Source organism: Physcomitrium patens, chromosome 8 (assembly GCF_059467195.1).
Source record: "Physcomitrium patens ecotype Gransden chromosome 8, ASM5946719v1, whole genome shotgun sequence".
Classification (NCBI taxonomy): domain Eukaryota; kingdom Viridiplantae; phylum Streptophyta; class Bryopsida; order Funariales; family Funariaceae; genus Physcomitrium; species Physcomitrium patens.
The window spans coordinates 12,362,501-12,376,571 of record NC_143417.1 but is presented as its reverse complement, the minus strand read 5'-3'; the positions used below and the strand labels follow the sequence as shown (position 1 = coordinate 12,376,571).

General features: G+C 30.1%; 1 protein-coding gene across 6 annotated transcripts in view; it reads left to right on the top strand.

Annotated features, from left to right (window-relative positions):
- The first annotated feature begins 11,001 nt into the window (after positions 1–11,001).
- LOC112285589 (uncharacterized) overlaps positions 11,002–14,071 on the top strand; it is a 4,337-nt gene continuing 1,267 nt past the window's right edge. Inside the window, exons 1-4 of one of the 6 annotated variants that reach the window (XM_073535649.2) lie at positions 11,005–11,640; positions 12,258–13,081; positions 13,285–13,402; positions 13,646–13,836. In XM_073535649.2, the coding sequence (XP_073391750.1) occupies positions 12,623–13,081; positions 13,285–13,402; positions 13,646–13,836 (768 nt within the window). In that variant the 5' untranslated portion in view covers positions 11,005–11,640; positions 12,258–12,622. Of the gene's footprint in view, positions 13,082–13,284; positions 13,403–13,645; positions 13,837–14,071 lie in introns of all 6 variants that reach the window. The other 5 variants (XM_073535648.2, XM_024526534.3, XM_024526533.3 and 2 more) reach the window with 5 other exon arrangements.

Below are 14,071 nucleotides of genomic sequence, written 5' to 3'. Positions count from 1 at the left end.
AATTTGGAGATATAAAGACTTAAATCAGGAGATATAATCTTGCACTAATTTGGATTGTGTAAGATTAGTCAATTGATTGCATATTATCTTTTCTATATTAATGGGCAAAAATCGACTCTTAAACTTTGTTTCAAATTCTTTTCAATCACAAAATGCACCTTGAATTCTATAACTTTGAGTTCAATGTCACTACCCAATGACTGCAGCACTTCTCAAATAGCTAACTATATATATAATTCTTTTGGTGGTGTTTGTTTCAAATAATTAGAGGTATTTTTGCATGGTCAAGAGCCATTGGTATGCATTTTCTTGCCTTAAAGTCCCAAAGTGTATATCAAGCTTATTCAATTTTAGCTTAGTAAATGTTGATTCTCTTATCTTAAAGGCTTCTATTTATGCTTGCAAAGGAGCTATTTGGCCTAAAAAGTGTTGTATTTGAGTCTCCATTTGAGATAACTTTGTCATATCTTTCATGCTATAATTTATTTACTAAACTTAATTAATATAATGCCTTTTTTTTTTCTACTTAACTTCTTGAAAGAAATTCATGGTAGCTCCAAAATAATACCTAATGTGACCATAATAAGTAACTTCTAACTAAATAGTAGCTATGAATACACTATCAAAGAACAAACTAATACTTACTCTAATACCAATAAAATAAGACTAGACTATTTCTAAGATTTAAGACCCTTCTAATTTATAGTAATATAAACCTTGCCACAATATAAGACAGCATAGATTAAAAAAAAAAAAAATGAATTAAACAAAATAGAACATAAAAGTAAAAAAAATAAAAGAAAATAAACCAAATTGAATAGAAAAATATAAAACCAAACTTTACTAAGAGAAAAGAACCAAATCTATACTTGATTCAATATCCAAATGGATCTAGGCAATCTTATTTATACTTTCTCCAACCATCTTGAAACTTCTTTGAATTTTCTTAATGGTGGATCCTATCTAGATAATTTCCTTAAGTCTTTTTTTAAATATTCTATGGTGGATCCTATATAAACCACCAAGCTAGTCTCAATTCTACAAATTTCTAAAAACTTTGTAATTATAGCTCCAACTACTTATTTCTATATGTCAATAATATGAATAACTTATCTATATTCTATTACATAGTGCAATCATGAATCCAAAAGCCATGATATTATATTCAAAATATCTTTACTTAGTTTGAAAAGTAATCTTCTATTTATCTATTTTTTTTCATACAGATTAGATATTATGCTCTTTGTAGATCTATTTTTGTATAGATCTTTTTTTGATTGAATTAATCAAAAAGTCTTAGATTAAAAATAAAATATATCTATTTTTAATAGTAATCTTATTAAGTCTTCAATAGTCTATGCACATCTACCAAGATCTATTATTTTTCTTTACAAATAAGATAGAAACTTCTACTAATGTTTTAGAATGATATATGAAGTTTTTAGCTAGATTTTTTTCAATATACTCTTTTAGTATAAGAAATTCATTTTATAATAAGTTATAGATCATTGTGAATAGTAATTGAATTTTTTCTTGTAAATCAATTATATAATCATAGAATCAATGTCCAAAAAGAATATTTTTATTTTTCTTTTTAAAAATATCTTTAAAATCTTGATACTTACAAGGAATATCACTTGACATCTTTCCACCATCAAAAATGGGTGTAGCAAATATAACAAAAGATGACACTTCTTTTTTTGTAGTAATAAAAGCTTTTGCATTTACAAATATGGATTTAGATGTATTAAACTTATGTATTTCTACTTGACTAATAGAATTTTAGATCAAACTATAAGAAAAATTAAGATTGTAAGAAATCTAATTTAATTAAAGGTTATATTTATTTAAATAAAAATATTCTAAAATAATCAAATTGGAAGAAAAACTTATGACATTAAATATTACTATGATATTATGATCTTTAATTGCTACATCTAAAGGAATAGTCTCATAAATAATATCTATAAAAGACAGCAAACAACTATCTATGACTTCTATATATAAAAATATATTTTCCTTTAATAATAAATTTTCTAATTTTTTGATAAAGTTTTTTTATATAAAATAGGCTAAGGTTCTTGAATCTAATAAAGCTAAGACTTTGTGATTTTTTGGTCCTAAAAAAACTTCTATTTTGAAATAAGATGAAGGATAAAAATAGAAAATATGATCTTTATTAGGTGTTATGTAAGATTTTAGCCACATGATTCCTATTATAGCTGGAGAAACTTGTTTTTTGATACATTGTCCTCTTTGGCAACCATGATCTTCATTTTGTTATTGTGTTGCTTTTTTGAACAATATTGAGCAAACTGCTTGGATTCTCCACAATACATGCACAAACTTTTTTAATGACAATATGTTTTTTTTTGCTCAATAAGAGATTTAAAACATACCATGTCAATTTGTATAGGCTTTGGTCTAAATAAGTAAGCTTCTAAAAACTTAGAAGATGTAACTATGGCTTGATTTGTACTTTTTTAATAAAATCTTTATTCCTTGCATCTTTCAAAGAATCAATTATTGTATGCAATGGCTTAAGTAATAAATTGCTTTAATAAATCAAATCTTAGCATTCTAATAATAAATCTTTGATATTATTCATTAATTCATATTGAAAGTAATTGATAACGACTTTATCATTTCAATCTACATCACAAGCAAAATTTTAGAATTCAACAATATATGTGGCAGCTGAACATGATCTTCACTACAATGATATGAGTTTGGTTTCTACTATCTATTCTGAATTATTTTTTCTAAATATTGCTCTAAATACTTCCAAGAATGAATTAAAATTATAGAATAGTTGTAAATCTTTTTTTATCAAAGGTACAAACTAAGAAACTAGAATTTTTGATAGAAGTGTGGCTATAAATCCAACTTGAGTAAATCTATCAAAATATTGGAAACAATGCAAATTTAAATAGAGCTTAACTTGTTGTGAAAGTCCTCAAAATTTTGATCTTGTTCCATCAAACTTCTTAGGCATTCTAATCTTTGTCTTCCTTATCCTTATAGAAGTAAGACTTTTTAAATTTTGTTTAGAAGCTGATATACTTATTTCTTTCAATTTTATAACTTCTTAGTATAAATTCTAAACTTCTTCTATATATATAGGAATAGTATCTCTATTATTCATATTAAAAATATACAAAATTTCTACTCTTAGAGTATTGACAAGCTTATAAAGATGTGCAATAGTTTCAAATCTATTTTCACTTCTGTTAAGAGTAGCATCTATAATCTTTCTTTCTGTACATAACTCAAACAAATTCAAAAGTTAAATTATAAGAAGATAATCCACAATCTCTAATATCAAATAAAAATTTCTATAAAGAGTGATGATCTATTCTCTTTAAAAAAAACATTAGTGTTAGAAAGCTAAACTATTTGTTTAAAGATAGATAATCTATAACCTTTAAAATACAACAATAGAAGTGGGATAATCTATTCACTTCTAAAACAAGACAAGAATAATAAGTTAGCACTTTTGTCAAATTTTCAATGACATGAATATTGAAGAACTAAAAGATCAAGATACTCTTGTGTTATTCAAAAAGACTAAAAAATCACTCAAAGATGGTAACATATTGAATTAGAATGACTAATGCTAAAAATAAGAAGAGTAGAAAGTTTAGAAACAAGACTAAGGACTAAATAGGTGTTGATAAGAGTAAAGGAGGCTTCATTTTTGCTTCCATATATACTATCTAACTATGAAGTATGTGGAAATATTCTATAGAATCTCTAATATATGTTGACTTTGCGAGATGCATATCTTAACTTGCAAGGCAAGTTTTTTATCTGTACACCATATAGTTAGTTTGTTTTATAAATTATGAATATGTGTGACAAATGATTAATTTTTTGACTAAGTTTCTAATAAATAATCAATTATAAATACATGTAAAGACAAAACCATGTCTATAAAGCTTTTAAGAAGCTCGTCTAGAAGATATTATATAATTAATCTATTTCTATCTATTTCTATCTAATTCTATAGATAAATATTATAATAAATATAGATGTCTATAATACTTATAGTAGTATTTTCAATTCTTTGGATACACAAGGGCATTTGAGGCGGTTGGACAACTTTATAGATATCAAAGTAGGGACATAGGTCATGCACTATTTTCTCCTTCATGGAAGTACAATGTCTTTGTATATTATATACTATATTGTTTCAAACTTATCAAGACACTATATTTTTTTATAAGTAGTGTTATATCATGGATATTATGAAAAGTTAAGAATGATGCTTTAATAGAGTACATTGGTCACAAGAAAATTTGTACCATATGATATGGCTCAATCTCATTGATTATAGAAGAATTGCATGATTTAGTACTCAAAAAAATACAACAAATGCCTATAAAGGCTAAAGGATATATTGAGTAATTTCAATGATAATGATTTGTAAATGAAATAATCACAATATGGCTAGTAGACAAGCTGATATTCAAATTAGTCAAACTTAGAGGCAGTTTTCTTTACTAATATCTAGGCTATAATATACAATTTTGAATAGACTTGGCTGAAACTTATGAAATTTAATCTTTTACTATAATAGAAAATAATCTCTACTTATATCAAATATATATATATATATATATATATATATATATATATATTTTTATTAATACTTATATATTTTTTAGATTATATTTCATATTTATACAAATTGAAGCAATCATATCTTATATATCACATTCTAACCTATGCATGTATATCTATATCATTTATAATATCATATTCCAAGCAATAGGTGTAATACTAGGTATATTTAAAAATAAAAGCTACAAGCCAAAAAAAAGCTTATAACTAAAAAATATAGATAGAACAAGCAAGAAGCAGTAGTACATAGAAAAGTGAGCACTCTCTTAATTTTGAAAGTAATAGTGAGGCTATTCTTGAACTTTGAGCATGTGAGAGATACAATCCAAATACATGATACTTGTTTATGGTTTCAAAACATGATAGAACTTAGGATTTTTGAACATCTTATGAAGGAGATGACAAAGGTGGAGTTTTAGCAAGTTAAAGATGATTTTATATCTCAGAAGCTTTATCCACTTGTAATCAAACTTTGTTTTATCAAAGCTACGTAATTTTAGAGAAAAATCAGACATTATAGCTTTAGTGTGTCATACATCGAAAAAATAATATTCATGTCACAGCTATTGAAAGCATTAAATGTAGCCAGTGCTTTCTATAATATTTATTATAGTTATAATAAATAGTGTAGCTACAATGACTAAAATGTAGTAAAAAAAAATTGCTTATTTTTTCTCATTTTCTTTGTATACAAGTAAAACAAGCTATTATAAATATACATATTTACTATGATATTTATCTATATGATTAAATAGAAGTATATAAAAGTAGATTTATTTCATAATATTTTTAAAAAAGCTTCTTAGAAGCTTTATAGATGTTGCTTTGACTTGATATATATTTATAGTTGATTGATAAGTTAGAAACTTGGCCAACAAGTTAACCACATATTGGTAGCTTGCAAAATAAGCTAATTATGTAGTATACATATAGAAAACTTATATTGCAAGTTAAGACACGTGTCTTGTAAAGTCAACACATTTTAGAGGTCTTATATGACATCTCCACATAACTCAAAGTTAATAATATATATGGAGGCAATAGTAAAGCCTTCTTCACTCTTGTCAATGTCTTTCTAGTCATTGGTCTTATTTCAAGATATTTTAGATTTCTTGTTTATGGTAATAGCCATTCTAATTTAATACTATACTATCTTTGAATGACTTTTTAGTTCTTTTGAGTGGCACAAGAATATATTGAAGATTTATTTTTTGAGCTTCATGTCCTTGATACAACCACATCAATACATAAAATATTCTTAATATATTATCAGCATGACCATTCTTCTGCACTATTCTCAGTTTATAAAAACTTATGTACATCTTATCTTTCACCTTTCTTTTATTTTTTTTCTCTTATATTGCAACGCCTTGCCAATTGCTATTGCTTTTGCCTACATTTATGACCCTGCCACCAAATTCCTATCCACTATTGTTAATGCCATTACTATTTGCCATTACCATTGCCATCTGCCATCTATTGCTATTATTGCAGTCCACTTTAGATTCCTATTTTTTTTATAAAAAAAAAAAAAAAAAAAAAAAAAAAAAAAAAACTCTCCAAAATTTTTAATATTTTTGATTTCAAATTTGATCTTATTTTATTATTTGACTTTATATTTCAAGGTATATTTTACTCAACCTTTTCTATTTGATCTTGTATTTTTTCTCAAATTTATTTTTTTTGAGTGCTTTAATATCTTCAACTACCTCTACTATGTTTTTAATTATTACTACTACATTCTAATATTTTCAAGCTCTTTTATTTCTATTATTGGATATTAATAGAAATATCTATTAATAGAAAAAATTAACTTTATTTATAAAAAAATTCTTGGATGTAATTCTGTTTGAAGAATCTCTTACTGTAAGTACATCTATTCTTCTTAGTATCTGTTAGAAAGCACTTCTTATCCTTTGTCGTCATCTTGTACCTACATTGCAACATCAATATTTGAAAATGGAAGTTTCAGCCAAGCTTTGGAAGAATCTTAAATCTAGATTTGATCATCAAAAGAATATTTTTCTTTTGCATGCATGTCATAATTAGACATATTTATGTATCTTGAATTTTCAAAATTTTAATGCTTTCAATAATAAAATATATTATATTATTTCACAACTATAGTTGTATAGATAAAGCATCTCTAAAGAAAAAATGATTGAAAAAATTCTTTTTATATTTCTTCTTATATCTACTATACTTATACAAAAATATAGGAGCATAAAATTTTGAAGTCATCAAAATCAAAAAGTGTCCAAAAATAACAAAATGGTCTAGATATTGGATTAATAGGACCACAAATATCACCATACAATCTTTTAAGCATTTTGATAATTCTTATAGAAGTTTCTAAATTTAAGGCCAAGCAATCATCTTACCTTGCATACATACACAACATAATTTTATAGAATCTACATCTATAGATTTTAAATTATATATAGTTATACATAGAATTATCTTCCAAAATAGTATGGAACTTGGATGTTTCAATCATCCATACCATAGATAAACGTCACTCTTTGTGGTAGATGATGCAAAATTAAATATAATAGGAGGCTGGATTGTAATTTGATATAAACCATTTATTATAACAAAGGCTTTTTCAATAACTTTATGATTCTATAGAAGAACCAAAACCTCTTGCCTATCTAGAATGGCAATTGAGATGTGTTAACCATTGACATACATATCTTAGTAGCTAATCAAACTTCAAGGTATTGAAGATATAAACATTATATATTTATATATTATAATAGAGCCTATAGATGATTTTATCATTACTATTTTTTCTTAGAAATAAAACACATTTGCTCGAGCAATGGTCATTAAATTTTTAGTTTGCTAAATTGAGGACTTTTTAGTATAAAATTGTCTATCCTATAGGATAATATGTATTATTACAAAATCAATGAGTGCATCATTTGACTTATCATTAGAGGTTTTATCATTCATATAAGCCTCTAAATCATCAATATCAATTGAGTCCATGGATGTATCTATGGTATGAACTTCAGAAGCCTCAACTTGAATTTTTTTATTTTTTTAGAATATTTTAACAAAATATTTTGAAGTACGGCACACATGTCTTAAATATCCAACCATGCCAAATTTATGGCAAGAATATATTTTTTATTTTTATTTTTTATTATAATTAGTAGTAGAATGTTTATTTTTTTCATATAAGTAAAAATGGTCATGACTATGACTACCTCATGCTTATAAGCATCTTTTTTATATTTATATAATTTTTTCTTAGACTTTGAAATATTAAGTACATAAAATTTTAGAATCATGGTTTCAAAGGGACGACTTTATGAAAAAGTAACTAATAGTTAACTTGATCTAATATACCTCTATCCTTCTTTTCTTAAAATTATTATACCACAAGAGCTCATTTCAGGTCTTATTCCTAATATATCTCACTTACAAATGTTTGATTGTTATACTTAGATTCTAATACCAGAACCATAACAATGCACTATTGGAGCTCATTGACAAAAAGGCATATATATTGATTTTAATTTATCAAGCATTATTTGTATTATTGATCCATCAACTAACACATTATTATATACACATTTTCAAAATTATTGTTCTAAAGAGAATGTATTTCCATCTTTTTGAAGAGGAGTATCTAATCAACAAAAAAATATAATACTTGTATTTGGAGCATCTAAAATATTTACAATGAATTATGATCCTAAAATATTTTTGAGTAAAAGTGAAGTTAAGATTTTATATCTAAAACGGCTCACAAATAAAATACTTCATGGCTTCAATAATGCGCCTTGGATTACAAGAGTTCTTATTAATGAGGCTCAGAATGTACTTATTCAAATTACAATACTACTAAATAATATACCTCAAGTTATAACATCAAAAATTAAAATGACTTGTGGACCAGATAAGCAACCATATAAGAAGAAGGCTATAACATGCTTTGATTCTAGTAATATTTTTGTAGAAATTCCTATTAAATTTATGGAACCATCAATTAATGATGATATGTCTATGTAAATTATATCTTCACCTTATCCAATAGAAAATCTTAATATTAAGATAATTAAAACCAAGTTGAGTATAGAATTATCTATTTTATATTCTACTACGAATAACATTTGGAATAATCCATCTATTATAATAGATAAATCATTTGTAAGCATGATTAAAGAAGTTATTTCTTATGAAAAAAGAGATCTTAAATCTCAAACCATTGAGAAAATAATGCATCACTTTGACTTGTTAAAATAGAAAAAATGTCATCAAGAAAAAAAAAAAAAAAAAATCTTTGGTCCAATTGTGGATACTCTTACATATCGCCTTATAGGATATAAGATGGTATTAGTACACAAGTAAGATGCTAAAGGTCAAATAACCTATTATAAAGCTCTTCTTCTTTTCCAAAGATTTATCCAACGATTTGGCATTGATTATAAATCCATATATTTTTCAATTATGGATTCAATTATATTTTGATATATTATTAGAATGACAATCTATATCACCCTTGAAATGCATCTTATAGATGTGATAACTGCATATCTTTATGGTTTTCTTGATGTAGATATTTATATGAAAGTTTCACTTGGTTTGGAAATAGAAACTCCAAATGCACCTATTCCAAGTCAATATCATGGTATTAAATTACACAAGGCCCTATATGGTCTAAAACAATCTAAACACATGTAAAATCAATGTTTCTAAGATTATTTAATTACAAATAAGTTTATAAGTAATCTACTAATCTTTTATTTATTTATCAAAAAAAATAAAACTAGTTTTGTGATCATTGTTGTGTATGTTGATGATCTTAACCTAATGGATATTAGATTTGCATGTATTGCAATTATTAATCTATTTATCTCCAAATTTGAAATAAAAATATTACAAAAAATAATTTTCTACATGAGACTTCAAATTAAGCATCTTACAGATGATAGCATTTTTTTCTATGAACTAACGTATATCAGATAAATCTTGTAAAGATTCAATATAATTGATGCTTATTTATTGTTAATACCAATGGTTGGATGTAGTCATGATGGTGACAATCTATACCATCCATGTGAGGAAGAAGAAGAAATGTTAGGAGATTAGTATCTATACCTCATAGCGGTTGGAGCACTTTTATATTTAGCCATATCTACAAGACCAAATATTATATTTACAGTTAGTATTCTTGTAAGACACACTGCATGTCCAATACTACAACATTAGAATGGTATCAAATATTTATTACATTATTTAAAAGACATTGAAGACTTGAAAATATATTACACTTAATCTATAGATCTAAAATTGATTAGATATTAAAAATGTAGAATATAAATTTGATATTACAATAGCTAAATCTCAAATAGGATATATATTCTTAAAACATGGAGTTGTAATATCATGGAAATCACTGAAACAAATTATAACTATAACTTCATCCAACCTTGTAGAAATTATTACCTTACATGAAGCATCTTGAGAATATATTTAGTTACAATCAATTGATAAACTCATTCAAACAACCTATGTATTTTCATATGATGATTTTCTAACCATTTTACATAAAGACAATAGTGTTTGTATTATACAAATGCAAGTTGGTTTCATTAAAGGCGACAAGACAAAGGATATTCATCCAAAATATTTTAGTTATATCCATGACTTGGTTATTAATCAAATACTTAAGATTAAAAAAAATTAATCTATAAATAACCTTGTTGATCTCCTCACCAAAGTTCTTTCTTTGTGCAACCATTGTTAACTTATTTATGGCACTAGCATGAGGCGATTTGCTTCTCTTAAGCAAGAAATTTAATGAACTTTTCAAATAATTACAAAAAGTAATGTTGTACTCTTTTTCCTTCATCTATGGTTTTTGCCCTTGAATGCAATAAGGTATTTCCAAATAAGGTTTTAATGAAGCAGAGGTTGTTGATCATGCAAGATTACAAAAAAATATAAATCATAATTCTATGCAAATTTTATGATACATAAATATTGTGATGAGCGAGGAGTGTTGAAACCATTAAATGTAACCAATGCTCTCCATAACATTCACTGTAGTTACAATAAATATTGTAGCTTCAGTGTTTAGAATGTAGTGGGGAGAAACTGGTTATCTTCTCCCTTTCTCTTTGTATACAAGTGAGACAACCACATCAATACATAGTTTTGTTTAGAAACTCTATTGTGTATACATTACTTCTAGCTGCTCTTGTGTCTCTAAAACATTCTCAACAAAAGCCACGTTGCTAGCAGAGTCTAGTGCAATTTGGTTGGTATGAAGCAGTAAAATAAAGGCTAGGGGGGAATGGGTACAGTTTGACTGTAATGGCCCGGCAGACCTCGTCTCACCAAGTTGCAGGCCGGTGGAGCTTCGAATTTTGCATGAGACAGAGACGAAGTCTCTAGTGCTCCAACGAGCTTGTTTTGTGGACCCCTTCAACAGCATCTACGGCCTCAACATGGCATGTTTCGGAAGGACAGAGAAGTCCACGTGAACAGTATCGACGATTGAATGTGTTATTTAATCCTCCGTATGATGAACGCCCCTACATCCGAAGAACAGCTTGGAAGAGTTGACTGAAACGTGATCACGCGTTGATGCGTTTTTATTATCCCCATTTTTACCAGAGTCGGCCAAACCGGGTGCAAAAAATTGTTCATGTTTTGCAGCGACTGGCCTGTTCTAAAATTGCGCCGTTGTCGTGGAGATTGGATTCCATTCCGCCGAGAAAGAAAAGAATGTGTAGTCCTTAAGCAGCAGTGTCTTCGTGGATAAGAATCGGGGACCAGTGATGAGAGAAGAGTAGGCTTGAATCGTCCCACTCGTAGCAGTGGGACCGATACCTCATGACACAGGACCTAGCCATGCTTGATCACATGCTCACTCTGTCACTTAATCATGGCCGCAACCATTTGTCACAGTCCCTAAACAACTCATGGATGGGACGAGGATTCTCACACCTCAATCCTTGTCTGGGCAAATGCAAAACGAAAGCATCTCCATAGCAACCACTTGTAAATATTTTTTTGGAATTTTTTTGAACGTTTGTTTGACCTGTGTTGGTGGAACGGATTTGGATGTCTCAGCGTCAACCAGAAGGCCAGGGGAACCATTTGTCAGCAAGTAGTGTCATTATGAACAAATGGACACATGCACGTGAAATAGTTAATGTATGCGTTGCTGACACTTCAATTGGTGATTTGCGACTAGCAGTTTTTTTGTTTTTGTTTTTTTGTTTTTTTTTTCTCTCTCTCTCTCTCGCTCTCTCTCTCTCTCTCTCGCTCTCTCTCTCTCTCCCTGTCTCTCTTTTGTATCCGTGTATGTACCATTAACAAACTCGCGAAGATGAGGACATTCATTCGCGACAGACAATTGTTACCACATAGCTCTCATTTTTTAAGTTATGAGTCATGACTTCCTGCAAGTTTGGACGGTCCTTTTGTTTCAAGTTGGAGGAACTGGATGCAGGGCAAATATTCCAGTTGAACAGCTACTGTCTGGCGCGCCTTAACTGTATTAACTACCTGTGGTTGCGTTCCTCCAGGGCCGGGAATTTGCGAAAATCACGTGGCTTCATCGTATCCTTCAATCAAATGTGACGAGAGTTCTCACATGTGAACTGTGTGTGCAGAATCGCCTCCTTGCCTCATTGGAAATTGCCTCGACGGTTAACCTAATTTCAGAGGATTTCCACTCTTATGCATCTTCTGTTCCACAAGCGTTGGATTCTCTGCAGTGCACTTGGTCCAACATGAGTACACGCGGATCCCTAACAAATTGAGCGCGGTCATTTTGGTTTCAAGCGGGAGCTATGAAGAGGCTTTGACTTCATCGTTAATCCGGAGAGCTATTTTGAGAGAAAAGATCGCAGTGAACTCGCGGATGCGAAGCTTTTCCCAAACGGACGGACGATCGTGGTATGCAGAGCTTCACACACATGGGATTTCAAATTCTACCACAATTCATGTGAGTTTCAGTTAGAAGCACGTCATTAGAATGGATCCTCGAGGTGGTCCACGGCCCAGCCCGTACAGCATCCTAACACTGGATGCTTCCACGTCGAACCCAGTGCGCCCGTCGCAGAGGCTCTCACCAGAAGCTGGCGGTTACATCGAAACCATTACACGAGGTGCATTGAAACCTAGCACCAATTACGCCTCTGGAACCGCACAACAGTTTGCTGGAAGCTCACAACAATATGCTCCCAGCAAAGCCACAAGCGCAGGGTTCGAATTTCAAAAGTACAAGAAAAACGTTGATTCGTATGACATCCATGATCGGGATCCGCCGCCTTATGACGAACATGACTTACATGAAATACATCCTGCTGAAGCCCGACCAAAAGTTGGTCACGCGGTTGTCGAACTTCATGAGGCCGGACCTTTTACAGACGAGCATCAACCTGAAGCTATTCAGACAATGGTCAAGATGGTCACGATGTTGAACTTCATGAAGGTACCACATCACCTTTTTTCCTGTTGCTGGTCTCAATTCCTCTTCATTGGTGTCGTTACAGTCAATTTTAATGATACATAAAGTTATCTGTATTAACAAAGAGAGAACGATTGGAAAATCAATATGAGAAATGAATATGTATCCCGATAGTAACATGAGAGATTCCTGAACTTAAACGAAATCTGTGCATTTTTCATATGCAGGTTGAGCTAGGAGACCATAAAACGTTGCGGTCCAAGGAGCAGTGGCGGGCTGCGGCAGCTGAATTTATCGGCACGATGCTGTTCGTGTATCTCGGATGTGGGTCAGTTATCGCATCAGGCATGTTTGTGCTTCTCTACATTACTCTACCGAAGAATTTGACTGGTGGTTCTGTGAAGAGATTTAACGTCATCTGAAGGAATGTTCTCTAGGGAGATTGATGCGAATACGAGAGAGATGCAACAGTCGTAATTGGTACAGATGAAGTCACTAAAATTTGGTGCCAAAAGCAGAGGACACGAGGGGAATTTAACACGTCGAAGCAAAACTCTTCGAGATGTTCACTCAAATTGGTGGTTGCAGGAATGATATCACGAGATATGACCTGTGCAAGGTTGGTCGTCATAGCTGTAGCCCATGGTCTTGCAATCTGTTGTCTGGCAGCTGCCACTGGCGCCATTTCAGGCGGTCACTTGAATCCTGCCGTTACTCTGGCCTTTGTTGTGGCTGGGAAGGAAACCCTAATTCGTGCTGGCTTGTACATAGGTGCTCAGGTATGAGATCGATCACGTCTACCACTTTCACTCTCCCAGTTTCAAAACTTGAGAGGGTCGATGCCATGGCATTTTAAGAATGCGAATGAATTACAATATATTCTGAAATGTGGGCTGACAACCTAGTTTGATGTTGAACTGTTCACTGATTGATCTCTCCTACAGAATGTGCTAAGAATCATACTTGTGCACACGTTGGTTCTAAGATGTGTGTACATTAGAGCGGATTTATCTG